Genomic DNA, 21,680 nt, shown 5'->3' with positions numbered 1-21,680 from the left:
TTCAGTAAACAGTTCAAAGTTCAGCCAAAGTCCCGTCTCGTCATTTTCTGAAGTAAAGTTTTGGAATAACTGCTACCTGTCCTAAGTCAAGTGGGTCACAGGCGACTCATCGATGAGACAAATTTGACTCTTTTTGAGGCATGTCAGTCATCCATGCGATGAAATTTTCTGTGTTAGTTATGCTTATTGTTTGGGATTTTTGTTTTCTTTCCTGCAGGGAAAGAAAAGGGAGAGAACCATATTTTAGATCAATCACAGGTTTATAATCACTATGATCAATAATCACAATCACTTGAAAAAAAATCGTCAGATATAGAGAATTATCACAAAACAGCAAATTTTAAAGCAGAAACCTTTAGGAAAAAAAAGCTGTCAACCAAGTTGTCTACGCAAGAAAATGCGTGATGGACGTGGGAAAAAAAGGAATATTCCCTCTCTTGAGGGTCAATCTTACAATATTAGTCTCCAGCACCAGTGGAGTGATGGCATGTTTGACAGGAGGTTGATCATCCATCCATCCATCCATCCATCCATCCCCCGTATGTCCGAACACCATCACCACTCGGGTTCTGATCAATTTCGATTAATTAAATAAACGAACAGAAAGTCGCAAAATATTGCAACGTACATTAAATTCACGTCATTCTTGTAACAGATTACGCCCCCTGCTGGTGAATACGTAGTACACAGGTAGCGGTCGTGAGTTGGAGGGAAAAAAGAGGGAAGTTTGCAAATCGTTCATTGAACAGCAGTGAAGTATTCAGATTATTCCCCCCCATTAGATTAACTGATGACACGCCAGAAACATACATATGTGAGAGTCCAGCAGCATCACAGACCACCTGCTGTGAGTCTGGTGCTGCATGTTCCATCATTCATGCATGAAAGTAAATGCAGGACTTTGCAGTTTGTCGAGTTGGACTAAATATTAAATTACTTTTTATTGGACCGAAGTTATAACAGTAATGTTTGTTGATAATATGTATTATAAAAAAGTTGTGTAGGTTTTTAAAGCTCTTGAAATGTTTTATGCGCAAAAAATAAAGTTTCAAAAGTAATAAACTAGTAAATAAACACAACTGTAATGAAGGAACAAGTACAAGAGTTCCATCTAAGGAACGGGATCAGCACATAAGTGTCTCAAATATACTAAGTGACATTCAACCGCATGTGACCAAAAAAAAAGAATTAGAGAAATCTTCCTTAAAATGCTTTTCATATAACTTGTCCTACATTAAAATAAGGAGAAATCATAGATGAAAACAGGATGCATGAAACAGAACAGCCCTTTAGTAGTTTTTTTAAATGATTTTAACAAAACAATTATCGTAACAAAGAATTTCCATTCGCTTTTCTTTGACGAACACTCTGTAACAAGCTCAGACTAGATGGCTCATCAGGATACACAATAGTTTAAGCAGGTTTTCTTTTTGATTTCCAACTTGGAAAAACTGTGCAAAATGTGCAGCATTTCAGATTAAAATTACAGAAAAAAACAATGATTTGATCATATAAGACATAATGAACAAGATGGGCTCTTTATATGTGAGTCAAGCAGATCTCTTGTAAATATATTAACGTGTTCCATGTAGTTCCTTCACAATGGAACAGCAAATAAATTAACACGTTAGAAAATGTGCAGCGTGCAGCAGCCATTGCTGCAAGACTCATTCATATCAAAGAGGGTGTCAAAGGCATAAAGGGTACATTTTGTGTTCGCACAATGATCCCTTTGAACAAGAAACCCAGGATTAACAGTTGTAACGATGAAGACAACACAACCTGCCCCTATAATGGAGGAGAGCACAGTCGCTCCTCTTGTTCTCCTCAGTCGCTCCTCTTGTTCTCCTCAATCTCTCCTCTCTGTGACTGACAGATCTCCAGGTGTGTTGCAGGAGAACGGCAGAGCTCTGCGCCACCAGCCTCCCGTTTGTCTCCTGCACACTCCGAGGACTTTGCTGCCCTCAATCTTTATCGTGTGCTGCATCTGACATTATATTATGACTGACGTTTCAGTTGGTGCCTCCAGGGTGGGGTGGGGGGAACATACATTCAAGAATAAACAAAGCAAACAACAGCATGAATAAGGAAAAATACACTGAGAGGCAAAAACAGGAAGAGAAATACACATTCAGTAGACAATAGGTGGATTTTTTGTTTCTTGCCCATCCACACTATTAAAGTGCTTGTTAAGTATTTGTAAGTTCAACAGTAAAGCAGAGAATTTGATTTTGCAAACAGCACAACGAACAGTACAGCGAATCCAAGACAGCAGGAGTAAAAAAAGGCATTATGGCATGGCACGTTTTGGCATTTTAACTCCTAGACTGCACACAAGAATGCTCCATATTGCCTGAAATGTGAGAAAAATACAATTAATTATGGAAAATTATGACTAAAGACACACAAAGATGAAAAACTGAGGTATGATGTTAAAAAAATTATGCCAATGACAGAAGTCTCTGCTTTAAGAAATGGTTCTGGCAACTCCTGCGTTGCCGTCCATCCAGCACCCACTGAGAAAAAAGGGAACAGAGAGGATCTCAGGTACGAGCTGGGATGAGGAAAGATTGAAAAGTTTCACAGATATCTCTGATGCTGCAATGGGAACCTCACATCCTCACTACGTGTGCATTGTGGTTGAGAGCGCCAAGACAAGAAAATTACCACCAGGATCAAAATCTAAAGAGCGACTGAAAAGCTCCAGTGCCTTTGTCCATTAGAAAACACTGGCTTCAGGAGGTTGTCAATCAAAACCTGGAAGAACATGGAGTCTGCGGGGTCCCACGGTGGTCTCTATGATGACTGAACTGTGCAGGAGGGAGCAGACTAGTGAGGTGTAAGACAGCTATGGCTCAGTCTGTTCCTTCTGGCTGTCCACCATCCACAGTTTGAGATCACGTTGACATTCTGTGCTATCTTGTTTATGGGGAGCTGAGCTTTCTCATCTTCAGGTTCCCTGGCTCTACAAGAGAAAGGGATAAAAAAAAAAATTAAAAATCAGAGCAAAAACCAACTCAATATTATGCCATCATCTTTGGGAGCCCTTATCTTTTATTTACCCCCTAGTCTGAAGGAGTGTGTTGGACTGCTGTCCTCTACAACCAGATGCAAGTTTGCTGCAGCCATGAAGCCTTCTTGTTGCTGACTCAGATTTTTCACCAGCCTGAAAGATGGAGAAAAAAAAGTCAGGAAAGCGTGATGAAATAAAGGAAATTGTACATTGAATGATTTAGTTGATCATTTAGCTACCATAACGACATGTTTTACATCACATTGTCTGCCCAAACAGGATGAAAACCCACCATCGTCCCTTGTTGTCTTCACATTGCAGTTGGACGATATCTCCGCATTTAATGATGACGCTGTCAGGGCCATTCGGAAGACAGTCAGCCAAAGCCATGTATCTGCCTGGAGACTACACAGACAGCAAAGTGTCACAAATGACGTAAGAGAAGATTTGAGTCCTGACAGGGAACGATTCTGAGCAAAACTAGGATCGAAATGAAGTAAAACGAGCAGGACACGTCAAACAGAAGGGTAGCGACAAAATCAAGAACAAAACAAATAGAATTAAAACACACAAAGAGGGTAGAAGTATAAATCAGGAAAAAAGATAATTCAGTTGAGTTTGTGGACATAGAAGATTTGGGTTTAGACGCATTGAACTGAATTAGTCTCACCAGTTGTACCAGAACATCATCCTCTGCCTCAGACTGGTGGAGGGCATCCTGACCACCAGACCACTCCTCCAGACCCTCGCAGATGTCCACCGAGTGATGAGCTCCGGGCCAACCTGGGACACACACAGTCTTTAGGCTGTCATGTTGGTACCGGTACTGATTGATGCTTTCATTAACTAGACACCATGCACATACTTGGTAACTGCATTGACTTTGTAAATACTCCTTGTCAGTTACGAGAAAATAAAAAGAAGACAAACAAGAAATCAAAGAATCAAGGGTTTAACGCCTAAATCAATGTAGAGATTATGAGGAATGTGACTACAGTGTAAAACAGCACAACAATAATTTATATTAGCATTATAGTAGCATTATTGAGTGCCTGAATGATCCTAGGAGCTATGCTGCTGGGGGCTTTATGCTCCTGGTAGGGTCTTCCATGGCAAGCAGGTCCTAAAAGTGACGGGACGGACTAAGAGCAGTTTAAACACCCCTATGAAGAGAAATAAATCAAAGTCCGCAAAGTTGCCCAGTGTGGAACATGATGGGATTAGCCCTGAGTGGCAGACCGGAGCGTTGGTCCCTCTTTTCAAAAAAGGGGACCGGAGGGTGTGTTCGACCTATAGAAAATCACACTCCTCAGCCTCCTGGAGCGGAGGCAGATGCGGTGGCTCGGGCATCTGTTTCAGGTGCCACCCAGATGCCTCCCTGGGGAGGTGTTCTGGGCATGTCCTACTGGGAGGAGACCTCAGGGAAGACTGAGGACATGCTGAAGAGACTATGTCTCTCAGCAGGCCTGGAAACGCCCCCGGAAGAGGTGAGGAGGAAATTATGGACTGCTCAGATTGTTGCCTCTGCGACACAATTCTGGATAAGCGGCTGAAGATGGATGGATGCTGGATGTATTACAGTAGTTATGTATCTACTTCATTACGGCTGAATACATCTTTAGATAAAATCTACTCACTTCTGCGGTTCTGCTGGTGTTTTGGGGAGTGAGGCTGGGGGTCCGGACTGCTTCTCCCTGACTCGGTATCCTCTGAGCTCACTGATGCCCTCTGCAGCTTGCTGGTGGGAACGACATGAAACAACAGGCCTCAGGAAATGACGGTTGTGCTCAGCAGACATGCTCAGGATAGATGTCATCCTCAGCCACGAAATCTAGGGTCAGCGCCGAGTTTGATTCATACCATCTGACGGAAACTTTGGCCCCAGATCAGTGTCAAAGAACAAATCTGTCCTGTTGTTTCTCACCCAGCCATTGCCATTCAGGCACAGGGCAGACAGCAAGACAGAGCAAACAGCAGCAATGTGCAAGCTTCTCTGTAAAAGTGGGGAATGGGACCAATGATATAGGGACAATGGAAGCTATGGTCTCCAGTATCAAGACTAAAACATGAAGATTTGTCACCAAATAATAAAATGCTGGGAGAGAATATTTCTGGACGACAAATTCTCAAGTCACTTCATTAGATCTCAAAAAACAGACCCATCATTAAGTCACTTTCATGAGAAGTAAAACAATTTATGGGATGGAAAACCGAAACTCTTCTTTTCGTTTGCCCTTGACATTACATGCAAAATAGCAAATCTAAAACGCAGAACAACTATTGCTTTTAGATTCCGTGTTAGAAATGCCATGAAGGAGAGCTGCTCAGATACAGGCCTCTTGATAGAGGAGGTAGGGGGAGGTGTGGGGGTCAGTTAAGAACCAGAATGGAGGCGATGGAAGGGGAGGGAGTTGCACGTGATGATCAGTATGTATACACAGCAGCCCCGGGTTTTTGCCGGCTGGATCATGCCAGGTTGAGTTAAAGTGAGCCAGGCAGAGTTTACCACTAAGCGTTAGGGCGGGTCAGTGGCACCGAGGGCGGTGGCGGGGCCGTGGCCGGGGCCGTTGCCGGGGGCTTCGGGGACGGGGACTTCGGGAACGCAGGCACAGAAACACGTCAGCCGACATTGAGACAAAGTCCAGCCCCGGCAGACAGCCCCTGGGAACCCCTCCGGACGGTCGCATGCCCCTGCAATGGGGGATGGGAGGAGTGGGGATAGGCAACCAGACAGCAGTGGACAGACTTGGGGGGGGGGGGCTGTACCCATTCACAAACACTGATACACACAAATATAACACTAGGGCAATGAGAAATCCTGTCAACACAGCTCATACATGTGTGTATTCTGTCTGTGCCTGTAGCCTGCAGTCATGCTCTCAACACTCTAAACAACCACAAGCCCTACTGACCTCTCAGGGAGGGGTGGAGAGAGCGGCCCGTGTCCAACCATCTGACCCTGCTGACACGCCTCATCTGTAGAGATAAAGACACAATTATCATCAATTATCATTCCCAGAGCGGATTTTCATTTGATTTGAATTTGAATATATATATTTTTTTTAGCATTTTAACATGTTTGTTGTTTACTACTAACACAGATCAACACCTACAATTTAAAACTTCAACCACTGCTGTCAATCAAAAAGCACTTAAAATTATAATTGCTGAGATTAAAAAATTTATCTTTTTTTCAACTTTTAGGAACAATATGAGATCAGAACATTGAAGAAACCATCCAGAGCTCTGAAACATTGAACTTAGAGCCACAGTCCCATACGGACGTGAGTTTGTTCTCAGACCTCTGAGCAGCTTCTGCTGATTCGTCAGGATCCTGCGGAGCTCGTTGAGCCAGGCCATCTTCACTTCTACCGTAGGAGCCTGAGAGACAACAGGAACTTCAGAAAAGTCCACAGCTGTTTGATGACATTTAGATCCGAAAATTTTTTTTAAAAAACTTTTAACAAATAATCACACTCCTGACCTGAACCACATATACTTCCTCCCTGCCGCTGTACCAGAGCTCAAACTTCTTCACATCTCCCTTGACGTTCTCTGTGATCCCCACAGCAGTCATCTGCCAACAGACATATACCGTTTACACCGAGACACTCGCAGTGTTAGGATGAGCAGCTTTACACTGTACATCAGATTCGATCAATCAGTCACACTCACACTTCTCCTGTACAACTGCTTCTTTCCTCCATTCTCATGTAGCTTTAGCAGATGATAGAGCTAGTCGAGCTAGCGGATAAGAATTACTTTCTTATATATTCACTTTGATAAATGCATACATATAATGCAATAAATACACATGGAGAAGGAAACACTAAATTTTGTTTGTGTAAATATGATACAATTTCAGAGAGTAAATATATATATATTTTTGGGGGGGTAACAGGGTGATTTCTGATAGTTTTTAAATAACACAAATGTAGCCTCAATAACCCATAATCGTATATTTTATTTTATTATCTTCTTGCACATACCGGACAAAGAATTTGAGATTTTCTTACGCTTAAAACAAAACTTCTACCTTCATTTGATTTGCAAAACTGTAAACTCGCAAAGCCGTATGGAATACTAAAATTAATCATTATTATTATTCATTTAGATAATCAGGATTAAAACATTTTTAAATGGCTTGTTGCATATATATGCGTTCTACAGACAAACCTTGAGACAGTGCTTGAAGCTATAGGAAGGCGTCTTGTCGCTCCCATCTCCGTGCTCCTCCCTCCTCTTGCAGAACAGCAGTGCTCTCTCGTACAAGAAGAGGTGTCTCTGCATTGGTTTGAAGCGCGCCAGCTCCTTCATGCGAGTGGGACCCCTTTTATGGCTGATCCACACGCTGAAAGAACCCTGCATCAGGACGCGGCCCAGCTCACAAATATCCCCCTGTGAAGAAATAATAAAAGGCAATTTATCACAAATGTTTATGAGTTATTACTTCATAATGTTCAAGTTCCACCAGTCACATTAACACCACACATTTTGATTCACCTCATATCCTGTGATGGATATCTGATGCATGGAGTCATTGACTGATTTGAGCAGGTCAAGCATCGCTGTTAGCGCCCCCTGTAGTTCAGAAGTCCCCTCGCAACCTGCGCTGTATTTCAAAAGTTCCTGGAAACACGAAGAACATGAAGGGCAAAATGAACAAACTCAACGGAAAATAAATTCACATAAATCACAGCAGCTGCACTGTAATTGTAAAAAAAATGCTTTGTAGTTATGTCTGATTTTGGTTTTTAACAATCCTATACAGAACTATCAAAATCTGTTGATCTATGAACAAAATACTAAGGAAAATGGACTAAAAATATGAATGGAAAACTCCACAGCCAGTTGGAACGAAGTAATTTAAGTCCATTTCAATTGTTGTTAGTGGGAAATGTTTTTTTATTATTAAAAATTAAAAGAAATTTAAAAAAAACCAAACCTCTCTTACGTGTGACAGATGTATAGCATCGCTTCACTACTTCAAGTTCAATTTGTAACCATGGAAATGAACATGATAACAACAGAACCTTGTTCTGCCTTAGATCTTGGGGGGTTTTGTGAATGAAGTCTCATGAAAAAATATTTTTGACTTAAGCTGCAGAAACAAATCACAACCCCCTCACTTAATTCATGGTAGGGGATAATTGTTTCATATGTTTCATATTCATAACATCGTGTATAGGTTTTGTGTGTATGTTTGTGATGGGACCCTCATCATCTAACCTTAAGCAGCAGCTGGTATTTGGTAAGGCGTTGGACTGGTTTCAATAGGTAGGAATCCAGGCCCAGTTTGTGCTCCAGCTTTTTTTGACAGTCCTTAACAATAAAGGCAAATATAACCATTATGAATATTACATCTGACAATGATACAGACTAACAGGAAAATCATAGGACTTTTATTCCAAAGCAAAAACAAAATATTTCTATTTTTGTCCACTGACAAACTGGGAACAATTTCTGTGTTTTGCATCTTGTACCAGGACATGTTGATTTACACTCTGATAGTGCTGATGATCAAACCACTGATATTGAAACACATTCATTTTAAACCCACCTTGCATTAGACTAAGAGAACAAGAACACCACTGAAAGTGAAATCTCAGTTAAGCTGACCTGAAAGAAGGAACAGTCTGAGAACTGTCTCCATAGCGCCTCAGAGCGAGGTTTGTTCTGACAGTAGCATTCATACATTTGGAAACTCTCTTTCTGGGGAGACAGGAAAGGAAACAATATAAAATTATATACCTGTACTTTTAAAAAGGAAAACAGCTATGAATACCGGTAATCAAAATAAAAAGACATAAGCGTGATATCATCTCACCCGCTCCAGGAAGCAAGCCCCCACGGATTCAGGAGCCTCCAGACATCCTTCGAGGTCCTGAAGGAAAACCCTGGATTCCCAGAGAGGTTGAAAGTCAAGAATTAGATAGCAAAAGACAAAGAGATGTAAACAAGCACCATATTAGCCCATAACCACCCACACACCAGACTCAGTACAATAAATGGGCTGTAAGGGCCTCTGTTGGTGCCTGCATCACGTGACTGATCCTTTCCAGTATATGCATGTCAAGCAGGATGTGTGGGATCTGTCTATCCATTGATCGATCGAAGGAATGGAATATCTCTCCAGTGAAAAATTGGATCTTTAGACATTCTGAGAGCAGAGGTGTGTGGTTGGTCAAACAGTTAGATAGGACTTATGTCATATTTTCTTTAGTTTTCCATCCATCCATCCATCTTCCACCGCTTATCTGCAGTCGGGTCGCGGGGGCAGCAGCTTCAACAAACTTCCAAACTTCCCTTTCCCCGGCCACATCCACCAGCTCTGACTGGGGGATCTCAAGGCGTTCCCAGGCCAGTGTTGAGATATAATCTCTCCACCTGGTCCTGGGTTTGCCCTGAGGCCTCCTCCCAGCTGGACGTGCCAGGAACACCTCCCTAGGGAGGCGCCTCGGGAAAGACAGTGTTTCCACCCTATCTCTAAGGGAGACACCAGCTATCTGCTTGTGGAAGCCCGTTTCCGCCGCTTGTATTCGCAATCTTGTACTTTTGGTGATGACCCATCGCTCATGACCATAGGTGAGGGTAGGAACGAAGATTGAACGGTAGAAGGGGAGCTTTGCCTCTCGGCTTAGCTCCCTCTTTGTGGCAACAGTGCGGTAAAGCGATTGAATACTGCTCCTGCTGCCCCAATTCCCTGTCAAAAGATACTTAAACTCCTTAGCTTGCGGAAGGACTTCATTCCTCACTCGGAGAAGGCAATCCAACAGCTTCCTGCTGAGGACCATGGCCTCAGATTTGGAGGTGCTGATCCTCCCCGCCGCTTCACACTCGGCTACAAACCAGACCAGTGAGCGCTGCAGGTCACAGGCCGATGACGCAAACAGGACCACATCATCTGCAAAAAGCAGCGACGCAATCTCAGCCCACCAAACTGTAAAGCCTCCTCACCACGACTACGCCTCGATATCCTGTCCATGAAAATCACTAACAGAATTTGTGACAAAGCGCAGCCCTGGCGAAGGCCAACAGCTACTCGGAACAAGTCCGACTTACTGCCAAGAACCCGAACGCAGCTGTCACTTTGGGCGTACAGGGATTGGATGGCCCTGAGGAGAGGCCCCCTCACCCCATACTCCCGCAGTACCTCCCACAGATATCTCATCAACATATCTCATTCGCCACCGTGAAGTTGTTTAACTGCCTCGGTAACTTCGCCCAGAGAGATTGATTCAAATCCCCCATCATCCTCTGCAAGAGAGGATGGGTCAATTGGGGTCGTTGGATTCAGGAGTTCCTCAAAGTCTTCCATCCACCGAACGACAACCTCCTCAGTCGAGGTCAACAGTGTCCCATCCTTGCCATATACAGCATAGATGGTCCCCCGTTTCCCCCTCCTGAGGTGTCGGACAGTCCTCCAGAACAACTTTGGTGCCGTCCGAAAGTCCTTCTCCATGGTTTCTCCGAACTCCTTCCACACCCTCTGTTTTGCCTCCATCCAGCCTAGGCTGCAGTCCTTGTGGACTGTCGGTACCCTGCAATTGCTTCAGGAGGGGCAGAGCTGTCAACTAATCACCACCTGGTGGTGATTTGGGTCCGTTGGCGGGAGAAACCTTTGGATAGACCTGGTAAGCCCAAACGAGTAGTGTGGGTGAACTGGGAATGTCTGGGGGAGGACTCTGTCCGCGAGGCCTTCAACTCACACTTCTGAAGGAGCTTCTCGTGCATTAGGTTTTCAATATTATTTCAATATTCAACATTTTTTACTCTGTTACACACTTAGGACATATGTGTAATATAAAGTCATTTTTCTCTTGCCTGCTGTGAAACGTGTAGATCTCAGGCAGGTTTCCAAAGAGGACGTCTCTTTTGCTGTGCAGTTTTGGAGGCAGAAGCCCTGACAGAGCTGGGTTGTCCATCTCAGCTCTGTAACCCTGCAACAAGTTCAGGAAATTCAGTTGATTGAAACATCAGTGAATCAACTACACAGTCTTTTTTTTACTTTGTGTGATATAAAATGAGAAGACATATGTATTTTTCTCACCAACAGAATGGAAAGCAGCTCTTCAACATAGATTCTTTCTGTCTCTATGAGTTCCCTCATCACATGACTTCAAGACGGAGAGGGAGGGAGAGGGAGAAACAGAAAGAGAGTCAGAGGGCATTAATAGCACAACACAAAGAGAATCTTAACTCAAGGTGTCTCCTCCTCACCGCCTCAACAGATCTGGGTTGTCCTCTCCCTCCAGACTGTACGACACACAGCTCCGGCTCTCCTGGTAGTTGTGCATCACCTCTATCTGAACACACAATGAAGGGAAAACACTGACTCTTCCCATTGGATTGGGTGAAAATGCCTTCCAATAAATTATCAAACGAAACGCAGAGCATTGGTAAAGCAATGTGAAATGTTACGATACAGGATGAGAAAAAACAAAGGTGTATTTTTCCTTACTTTTCTAGGGTTGGGGCTCTTCCGGGATGATCTCTTCCCAGGTAGAGACAGGTCGAATGTGAACTTCAAACCATCCCCTGTTCAAAACAGAATCCACCACAACAACAGCAGCAACAGCTCATCAAGGTGTGTGACTGTATTACAGATACAGCAGACTTCAATATGCTCTTATGAGGAATAGGGTAGGATTTGAACCACATGAAATCATTAACTATCCTGTTTATGACATCGTGCACATGTTGGCCTCAAAGAGATTTCATTGTCCTGCCTGTGGAGCCTACCTTTGGGGATCCACGGCTTAAAACAAGAAATATTATTTAGCTGTAACTGACATGTCTGGTAATCAATAAAAATTGATACCAGGTACCAGGACATAGGGGTAGTGATCAGACCCCATACTGGGCCTGGGAATCAGAGGAGGCTGGGGAGTCGGCTCCTTTGTACAAAGCTTAGAGTCCATCTTAGAAATCAGAGCAGCAAACTAAAGATAACCACTACCTCTGCTCGAGAACAGCGGCATTCACTCTACACGTTTAAAAAAATGTGCTGCAAAAGTCTGTGACTTGAACATTCATTGTGTTTTTGTACCATGCTTGGGGGAGAAAAGCGGAGACTTGGAGCGTGGGGGGTTTTCAGGTCTGGGGGCCACCAAGAGGACCGGTCGTACGTGGTTGTTGGTGAGTTTCCTAAGAGAAGCCTGTCGGTTCTGGATCATCTGCTGCACTGCTGCATGCTTTTCAAATATGTCTCCTATCCGAGCCTAAAGGAGAGGGGAGGACATAAAGGAAGGACCACAAGCTGTGACTTCAAGTTCAAACAGAACTGATATTGAGAGACAAACATGGAAATGATGACTTCAGTCTTCACAGGTTTTTTAGGTCACTGACCTGCAGCCGAGGAGTGATGACAGCTTCATATTCCATGGACAGGATGTCGGGTTCGGAGCTCAGCACCGACGGCGCCCCCTCCAGGAACCTCTCAATATCTCTCAAGGCAGCTTGGGCCACCTCTTTAGAATGGAACTTTTCTACTAGTTGATTGGCCAAGAGATATGCTCCATCATCACACCAGTGTTGGGCCTTCATGCAGAAAACACGTTAGCATAGAAGCAGATCCAATGTGTGTGTGTATGCATACATTGCTGTGTCCAATACCTGTCCAAGACAAAGCAGCAGCTGGTGTGTTTGCCGAAGACAGGAGTGTTTGGTCTTGAGAGCAGCATCAAGTGTATCACAGTAGTGTCGGAGCTCGTTGCAGCGCTGCATGATGGGAGCTGTGGCGTAGTGGTGACCAGACGACAGCTGGTGGCCATGGAGGATGATGATCTGAGCTCGAGCCATCACCTCCTGAAAGAGAAGCAAAGAAACACACCAAAGCACAGTGTGCGTATTTCATCAAGTATTTGTGAGTCACTCATGTTGTAAACAAAGTCAGTAAAGAAGTAATGCTATTCGAACCTGTGCATTTGATTCCAGGCTGCTCAACGTTCTGAGAGCCTGTTCTGTTTGAGCTACAGTGTTGACAGAAATCACCAACTCCCTCTCCTGAGCCATCAAATGCTCCAGACAGATTTCCATCTGAAAATACAACACACAATGCATTTGTTCATCCACAAGCTAAGAGGTCAATGAAAGCCCCCTCGTGGCTCCTGGGAGCATTAAAGCCCACATTAATACAGAAGAACCTGAGATATGAGTTTAATCTGTTCTGTGACTGAGCTCCTAAGTCAAACAACATTTCTCCATTTAACGTAAATAAACCATTTTAATCCATTTCAGCCTTGGAAAAAAAATCCCCAAATCCCTCTAAATTATGAAAAAAAGAAACATTTTTTATCAAACCAATAGACATCCATACTTTGCTTGTGCATAATTAATTTTATATATAAGTAACGTAAACAATGAAAGCAAGTCATAACAATAGATACGGTCTCAGCTGATGTTGTGTTCAACTGCCAACCAGCGGTGATGTCCAGAAGCACGATTTTACTCGCATATTGAACAAAAATATGGACAGAGCACTAGCTCTTATCTCAGGAAATGCTTATGTTGAGTGCGTCTCAAAAACTTAAGAAAAAAAGCGTGAAACAATAAAGCTGAGGCCTTATATCACAGACAATAACATACATAAAACACACATATATGGACACATGACAAAATGAATTCTTGCCTCCTGAAAGCTTTGCTCATATCTGAGCAGCTGCAGGTATTGTTGAAGCTTAAGTCGATGCTTCTCAAAGAAACCATCGAAGGCCGACTCCATGTCTCTGAGCTGGGCAAGAAGTCTAAAGACACAGAATGACTCAGATACTATTTGTAATATTGATAACAATATTAATAACAACAACAGCAAAAATAATAATAATGTAACCAATGATAAAGAAATAAAATAGCTTGAACATATCTTGCCTCTGTACAGTCTCCCAGTCAAGCCTGACATCCCACTGGGATTCATCATCCTTCCCAGAAGTCTCCAGGCTCAAGAGGAGATGACGACCCTCCTTTGACACTGACCTGATTGCATCCTGACACACAATTTATATCAGACATTCAAAGCGGTACCCTACATATACACTATTTTGCAGAAATAAAATAATAAATATGTTGTGTGAAAACATTTGAGACCTCACTTTGAGTTTCTTGTACTTGTCAGTGTGCGACTCGAGGAGAAACTCGATGGTTTTCCCAACATCTGGCAGCTCAGTCTCTGCCAGCTCTGTGCCAAAGCTCTGCAGCATCTGTGCAATGTCCTTGACTGTTACAGCAAAACTTTCAATAGCCTGGAATAAGACAATAAAAACACATTAGACAGATGAGATAGATCATGTGAAAACTATCAGACTGGAAGGGCTTATAGCCTCATGAGCACTTGAGCAGAAGAGGGGCATATCTTTTGTATTTTTAGTCTATTGGAGAATAAATTTGCAGCTCACCGTTCGTAAAACAATCCAGTCACTGTGACAATAGTCCAACGTGCCTCCAAACTCTGACGTGAGCTGATTCTCATCAATGTAACGCAGCAGGTCTGTGACGGAGCTCAGCATCACCACCTGAAGGTGCAGACCAAACCTGTGACTGCACAGAGGACTCTTTGGACCTCCAGTAAACTTACGATGACTTGGTTGTTCAATATTCTCATGACATAAAAATAGTAACTGAAAATTGCTCCATGCATAAGTATGTATTTATTTGCGTTGATATCACCAGAAATATTAGGTATAATCCACTGTAGGATAACACTCATGATGTATTTCTTTTACACCACTTGTGTTCTTGGGGTGCCTCCTAAAGGACATTAGACACGTGGAGCTCAGGTATCTTTATAGGAATGAGGTATACACTACCTTGTTGTGAAGTGGGACATGTTTGGTAACTGAAGAGAAGCTGCCTTACTGGCATCTTGAGCATGAAGTCCTCTTGGCTGAAGCGAAAGCCGATATCAGTGACAGTGCGGTGGAAGAAGCTGATGGGTCGGAGCACCAAGACCAAATGGAGGTTACCGGGGAAGGAAGCCTGTAGGAGGGGGTGAGAGGTTCGGCCTCATGTTGTAATCAGAAGCAACAACTTAATCCTTCATAGTGATGATCTGTCACAACATTCATGTGCGTAAAACGCTGCATGTCTTCAGGTCTGGTTGTGTAGGAACGTCAGTTTCTGCAGAGACAAGGTCAGAACACAGCTGCCGAATTGAGAACTGGAACTATTCTAAAAAATAAAAATAAAAAATGAAGCAACTTTAAAAAAAAATAAAAAAATTTGCACAACGCAGGTGACGCAAAAGTCGTATTTGCACCATGGATTATTGTCTCCAGTCATTTCAAGGACTGAAGTTACCAAACGCGCGTATTTGCACGTGATACAGTTTATGACACTCTTTCATTCTGATTCCAATAATTCTAATTTCAGGATTAAACAACACTTTAGTCCAGTCAGGCTTCATTTTTCATAACCAGCTGCTCGAGTGTCTCTGCAGAAGCTCCCTCCTGCACCGCAGCGCTGCGCCACTGCCGCATCCACCCTGCCCGGTTCCAAAAACTTTCCCCCCCAACTCCTAACACCATCCATAAATCGAACCGGCGGCTGGTTACCGGGCTCCGGTGCATCTTGTGGATTCCTTCCCGGTAAAAGCAATCAGCCATCGTGTCAGAGGCCATCCCGGTTATAAAGCGGTTCCCACCCGTCCGATGGAAGTCGACGGAGAGCGAAAGAGACGCAGCTCCCCTCCGGTCGCCCGACCGCAGCCGCTGCGCCTCCGCGCCCCGCTGCCCGTGGATGGCGGATGGCTGACTGCAATGTCTCCCTCCTGCTTTTCTCCCTCCTCACCCTCCCCTCGACGTCATCACACAGTTTTTGCTTACTCATACAACAGCAGCAATATACTATGACAGATTTACTGCAGGCAGTTTGGTGTCATGGAAGATGTCCTTTTGTTGCTCAGGTTTTCAGCACCATGGAGAGACACTCGGCCATCATATCATCACTGTTTGCAGGAAATATTGATTATGTATAAATGGTTTTAAATGAAAGGATAAAATAATTATAGAACTCACTGCTATCCTTGCAAGAGCAGTTTTGATAGAAGCCCATGTGTCCAGTCTTCGATCTAATATGATGATAAATTTTACTCCAGGTTGCCTTGTCCTGTAAGAAGAATCAAGCCATCGTATATCATTACACACAACCACTGAGAATTGGATGGAATGATAACCAGTCAGTGGTAGGTGGATTCATTACAATTCATGTTATTCATAGATATTTAATAAGTACAATAGAAGCCCTGCATTTGATTAAGTTTAAACTCTCTCAGGTTTGGACACAGGGCATCAAGGCTGCACTCAGAATACAAGATTTGGGCTTTTGGTGCACTGCAGAGAAAGAGAGGGTGAGAGTCAGACAGAAAAAGATGGAGCAGGACGCACCGAGGGATAAGAGTGAGGTATGTAAATACTTTGGCTAAAGCTTCCTCTGGAATGTCGCTGAAAGCTGAGGATTCTGGGAGGGTAATGATGACACTGGAGTCTTCCCCACGACCCCCTAGGAGAAATATATAAGTGACTAATTACAGGAATTAACTTAAACTACTTCTAAAGTGTAAAATGCTGCAGGAAATAAGTGACTTGGATCACTCTAAGTGATCCAAGTCAAATAAAAACATATCAAATTAAAAAGTATCTGGTGCAGGATTTTTGGCACCGTAACTCTTAGCCCAGACCTCACCTGACAGATACGCCACCTGTTTCTCGATGTATCCTCCCACCTCCTTCATGCTTACAGGGACTGTCATCTCTAGAAGAAGAGAAAACCTTAATGCAAAGGCCTGAAGGATGTGGCTTTAGTTACTTCAAGTTGGTGAGAAGCGCAGTTCTTAGAGGTTATCTACTTCAAATAAAATAAATCACCATCACAGTTCAAACATTCTTGGTCATGAGTACATAAAATAAGAGCTGTTTAGTGTGGCAAGGTCGGGTTAGAAGTTCACTTTACACAACGAAGGTAACATTTTAAAAGTTTTTCACTAACAGCATTGAAGCTATTTAATCAACTCTCAGACCTAATGTGAATATATATATATATATATATATATATATATATATATATATATATATATATATATATATATATATATATATCCATGGTTAGTAAATGCACACAGTTGAGCAGTCGGAGCTGATCAGACACACACACACACACACACACACACACGCTTTGCTGCAGATAGAGTCGTTAAACCACAGGTGTAGAAGGCAGACGCGTCATCATGTCACATTGAGACCGTCTCTGGATGCTCACTTTGATTTCACAGTAGATTTAATGGTTGATTGAGTTATTAGTGTGATTTATTATGAGATTTTCTATCAGTTAGTCACAAGCAGTCTTTATGAATGAGTGTGGGAAGCAGAATTAAGTCAGATACAGACACAACCATACTAAAAATCATGCTAACTAAATGGCTTATTTTGGCTTCATTCAACACTTCATGCAAAATATCTTCACAATTTATTTGACATTTTCCATACGTTCTCCACAGTATCCGTGTCCTTCTGGCTGTCAGGGAGCAGGTAATGAGCTCCACTGGCACCTCCTGAATATTTGATGCGAGAAGACCTGAGCTAAGCTGGGTCAGAGCACACCCAGAGCTCATCTTTACACACGTGCACCCAAGATACTGTTACCGTCATGCTTGAATAGTTAGATGACCATTTATGCTCTGTGTAACAAGATCACCAGGAAGTGGAGATGGGTTGTAAGTGAATAGATGGCATTGAACGCTGGGATAACTGAGATATACAGACATTTCATTTCTGAATTATTCATGAAGAATGATGTTTGAGCCACTGAAATGTAGACCAGAATGTGACGTTTATTGATGTATGTAAAACAAGGCGGCAAGAACAAAATCTGCAATGTTAATAGAACCTTGGGGTCGTCTAATCAGGCTTTAAAACAGTTTAAACAAGAGAAACTTATAAAAAGAATAAGGAGATTAACGTTAATAATAAAAACAAACCCTACTGCACTCGGATTTCATTGTGGAAATGTTCTGGTTCTCTTTCTTCATGACCTTTCCATGTGACCAGGTTAACAATGTGTTCAGACATAAAGTCAAATAATCTGTTTTGGTCCCATTCTTGCACAACAAGAAAGACGAAGGTTAACCTGCTTGGATGGAAACAGATCTGCCTCGAGTCAAACAACCTTCAGACCAAAGCGTTGAGCTTGCGAACAAACAGGGAGCTTATCTCCTAAACTGTGATAAACTATGTATGCTGATTTGGCTGCGTATGGTTCTTCTCAACGCTGGCTGTAATGTCGATGTATGATTTTGCCTGATCAGCGAAGGGGGAAGTGGGTTCACATTTAAATGAAACATTACAAACTGAGGCTGTTTAAAGACTCAAAAGGCATGTCTATGACTTCACATGCATCGGTATTAATATAATAGTAAAATTAAATCTAGAATTTATTCAATGAGTTGGCAAAATCATTAGCCGTAACAAGTTGGGGCTGTTTGAACAGGTAGAAAAACTTTATGCAGAAAAACGATTAAAGTTCTTTACACAAGGAGTAACCAAAATGAGGGAACATCGCCACACCTCACCTATACAGTAGGTCGAATCCCAGTGAATCATATAGAACAACATAGCAAACAGAGGCTGGTGCATGAGATTACACATACTGTACCCAGTGAGGATGTTCAACAGCCTGATTTTGTGCAGACTAAACACGCAGACATGTAAGCCCTTACAGAGCAAAGAAATCCTCTCTTGCACAAATGTTGTCATAGTACGCCGAGGCTTAAGCCAATACTGCTTTTAGGTCATGAGATATTTTGCTAAACAAAGCTTTCAATGCTGAGGGGATTAGACCAGCATGTGGCTGCATTCTGGGAGAGAATCGAGTGGTCTTCATACTGGGAGACATGAAGCTAGATTGGTTTGAGACCAGACTTTGAAGGATAAACCGCCTTCATACAAGCCTCATACATTGTTGGCTGGACGGGCCCGGTGGTTTTAGTCCTCATATAATCAAGAGCTGGTGATCTGACGTAGTTGATTTGACAGCATCATGAATATTTGGTAGATTTTGTAGTGATATTTGACACTAGTGACACAAAATAGTTTTCACAGCAGAACATGCCTTAATGGGCTGCTTGTCCTCAAGGTGTTTAATAAGTAATCCGTTATGATTTCCAATATTTCCAAAAGAAAATGCTCTCCAGCCATTTTTAGCATAGAATTGCATGTGTAAATGAAGAAATGTTAAAAATAAATAAAAATAAAATAAAATTGCAAACATCTGTGAGTCTTTAAAAAAATGATACCAACGTAAGAATAACAAACACTGAGCACTGAAAGTAGTTGTCATTCAAATTGCACAACAAAACTTGGTAAGCAAATCTTTAAAAGTAAGCCAATACTTCCAGCATGAGCACTGTGAGAGTTAATATGGTATATAAGGATTGCCAGTAATCTGTTTGAAAACCTGAAATATTACACTGCAAAAACAAAAGAAGTGAAATCTGTGCAAGTCCCTTGATTTCAAGGCTTTTTGCAGTGCATTTAAAAGTTAAAGTTAATTCCAGCTTCAATGGATACGTAGCAACTGAAGGCAGATCAAATGATAAAATGTGGTTGAAATTTATTTATTTTCTTTCTGCACTATGGGCTGTTGGCCTTCCGTGTTTCAAAATGATACAAATGTCAGGTATATTGTAGATCTAAAGGATTGTACCCATGAGGTAAACGGTGACTGTATAGTTACTGATTCATTCCTCTGTGAGAAGATCGGGACAACCCCAAATATAAAGGCTCATGTTTCGTACAGAGGAGGGTAAAAAAGTTACCTGGTATAAATAACTGAACTGGGCCTTGGTTGCCTCTGCCCCCCTACCCACCCATCCCCACCCGCCCCCCAGCCAGGATTAATGGACTCATCAATAAAACTTTATCTCAAGGCTGCCAAGATCCCAGTTTCTTCATGTCGTCCTGTGACAGAGACTCCTCCATGGAGCTGTCAGTCACACCAGAGGATGTTTCTGTCAGTGATATAATGTTCATTCTAAAGCTTCTGCTGTTCACACATCACACCATTAAAATCACGACAAAAGATGAGGTTCATGTGGGTTTTGCCGTTACATCAGTCTTTTGGAAAACAATCTTAATAATGTGTGATTGTATAAAAATAAATATTTTTAAAAAAAACAAGCAAATTTTTTCATTTCCTGTTGAAAATTCAGCTGCAACTGCAGGATGTTGAATGTTACCAGCTGGACATTTTTTGTATTATTACATCCTGAAAAGTGAAAGCACCGTGCACCTTCTGAGCCGTCCTTTCTGTTTAGATAAGTTCATCGATGTCAAAAGTATACATTCTTCTACATTTCTAGATATTCAGTCTACAAATCATTACTATAGATTTATACTGCAACTAAAATCCATCTGTGATGGCTTAAAATAGTCAACATAATCCCTGCAATGGCTCACTGTTGAAGCAAAGCTGCAGGAACTGGCACATCAATAATACTGATGAACCCGACACACACACACACACACACACACACAGTTCTCCAGTTACCTACTTCGTGGCTCTCAGATGCAGCCTTTAAAAACTGTGTTCCTGGTTTATTTGGGTTTAAATACAAGTTATGTGAAACCGTTCTGATGCAGACTGGATTACATTAAGAAGCCTCTCACAAGTTAAATGAGGACTATTGGCATCATGTACTCACGCTGCAGGGTGTTCTCCAGCTGGGAACCAGCCTGCAGGAGGTAGCGGTAACTCTCCATCTCCTCCGTGGACTTTTTCTCCGGTTGTCCCCCCTCCTGCAGTGACACCGGGCCCATTCCACCTGGTCTCCGACAGGAGATCAGCCGGGGAACGCCAACCCCGTCATGGGACATGTGTCGTCCAGGCCTCACGTCGTCCTCAGACGCTTATAATCCCACATGTCCCTGTAGCAAGGCTCGGGAGCTGGGACGAGAAAAGTTACGACCAACCTGCCTCTGCCGGTTCTGAGATCCAGGGGGAACAGTTCCCCCGAGGCTGTTGGACCCAGCTGACCTTGAGCTGCATAGAGCGTCGCCACGGCAATCCACAGAAGCTTTGTCTACATGAGCCAAATGTTTTTACTGTCCTGTCATTTCTCAGACTGGGTTTGATGTTCTTTCCTTCTCAGACACACACCAGCGCCGGCTGAGGGTCCTGCTCTCAGCGGCGGTCCATGACTTCACCACTAACAGGCTCCATCTGGCCTCTGCTGTCCTTCTCCGTCGCCCCTCCCTCCCTCCCTCTCTCTCTGAGCTTTAATGCGTCAGCTCTGCACACTGCAGAGCTCAAGAGTCCGCTCCTGACACACTGCCAACTCCTCCCCAACTTTTCCTCTCACTTCACACTCCTTCATGCACTTTGCTCGTTTCTCTATGCCTGCCTGTGAAACAGTAGCCCTGATTGTTCGGGCTTTATATGAATATATACACACACAAACAGTAGAGAGAGAGAAAAAAAAGATCTATTGTAAAAAAATAAAATTAGAAAATGAAATTTTACTGCTCCTTCTATCAAAAACTTCAGCTCAATGTGAGGCACAGCCTTTAATGAACAACAATCACATTCAAGCAGAAGAACAAATATGAAAGGGTGTCATTGTGTACACACAGGACATTTCTCCACCCCGATCAGCCCACACCTACTCTGGATGGATCGAGGC

At 42.9% G+C, this 21,680-nt stretch overlaps 1 protein-coding gene across 4 annotated transcripts; it reads right to left on the bottom strand.

The window, feature by feature from the left end:
* Positions 1–1,785: 1,785 nt before the first annotated feature.
* mcf2a (MCF.2 cell line derived transforming sequence a) lies at positions 1,786–21,234 on the bottom strand. Of its 4 annotated transcripts, XM_068326467.1 has the most exons (30): positions 20,703–21,234; positions 16,691–16,759; positions 16,393–16,507; positions 16,024–16,114; positions 14,867–14,986; positions 14,407–14,523; positions 14,104–14,253; positions 13,883–13,998; positions 13,644–13,758; positions 12,932–13,051; positions 12,629–12,820; positions 12,362–12,553; positions 12,063–12,234; positions 11,475–11,551; positions 11,234–11,319; positions 11,064–11,130; positions 10,838–10,953; positions 8,841–8,910; positions 8,633–8,725; positions 8,243–8,335; positions 7,517–7,642; positions 7,190–7,411; positions 6,498–6,590; positions 6,316–6,394; positions 5,926–5,989; positions 4,651–4,751; positions 3,684–3,796; positions 3,306–3,418; positions 3,063–3,166; positions 1,786–2,965 (listed from the first exon to the last, which is right to left on the bottom strand). In XM_068326467.1, the coding sequence occupies exons 1-30, from the start codon at positions 20,872–20,874 to the stop codon at positions 2,925–2,927; spliced, it is 3,399 nt and encodes a 1,132-aa protein (XP_068182568.1). In that variant the 5' UTR covers positions 20,875–21,234; the 3' UTR covers positions 1,786–2,924. The 4 variants fall into 4 exon arrangements, with proteins under 4 accessions (XP_068182568.1, XP_068182570.1, XP_068182569.1 ...); XM_068326469.1 differs by lacking the exons at positions 16,691–16,759; positions 20,703–21,234 and having other exon boundaries at positions 16,422–16,438; XM_068326468.1 differs by lacking the exons at positions 16,024–16,114; positions 16,393–16,507; positions 16,691–16,759; positions 20,703–21,234 and adding an exon at positions 15,562–15,953.
* Between the last annotated feature and the right edge of the window lie 446 nt (positions 21,235–21,680).

This window comes from Antennarius striatus, chromosome 10 (assembly GCF_040054535.1).
Source record: "Antennarius striatus isolate MH-2024 chromosome 10, ASM4005453v1, whole genome shotgun sequence".
Classification (NCBI taxonomy): domain Eukaryota; kingdom Metazoa; phylum Chordata; class Actinopteri; order Lophiiformes; family Antennariidae; genus Antennarius; species Antennarius striatus.
This window is presented reverse-complemented; position numbering and strand designations above follow the sequence as displayed.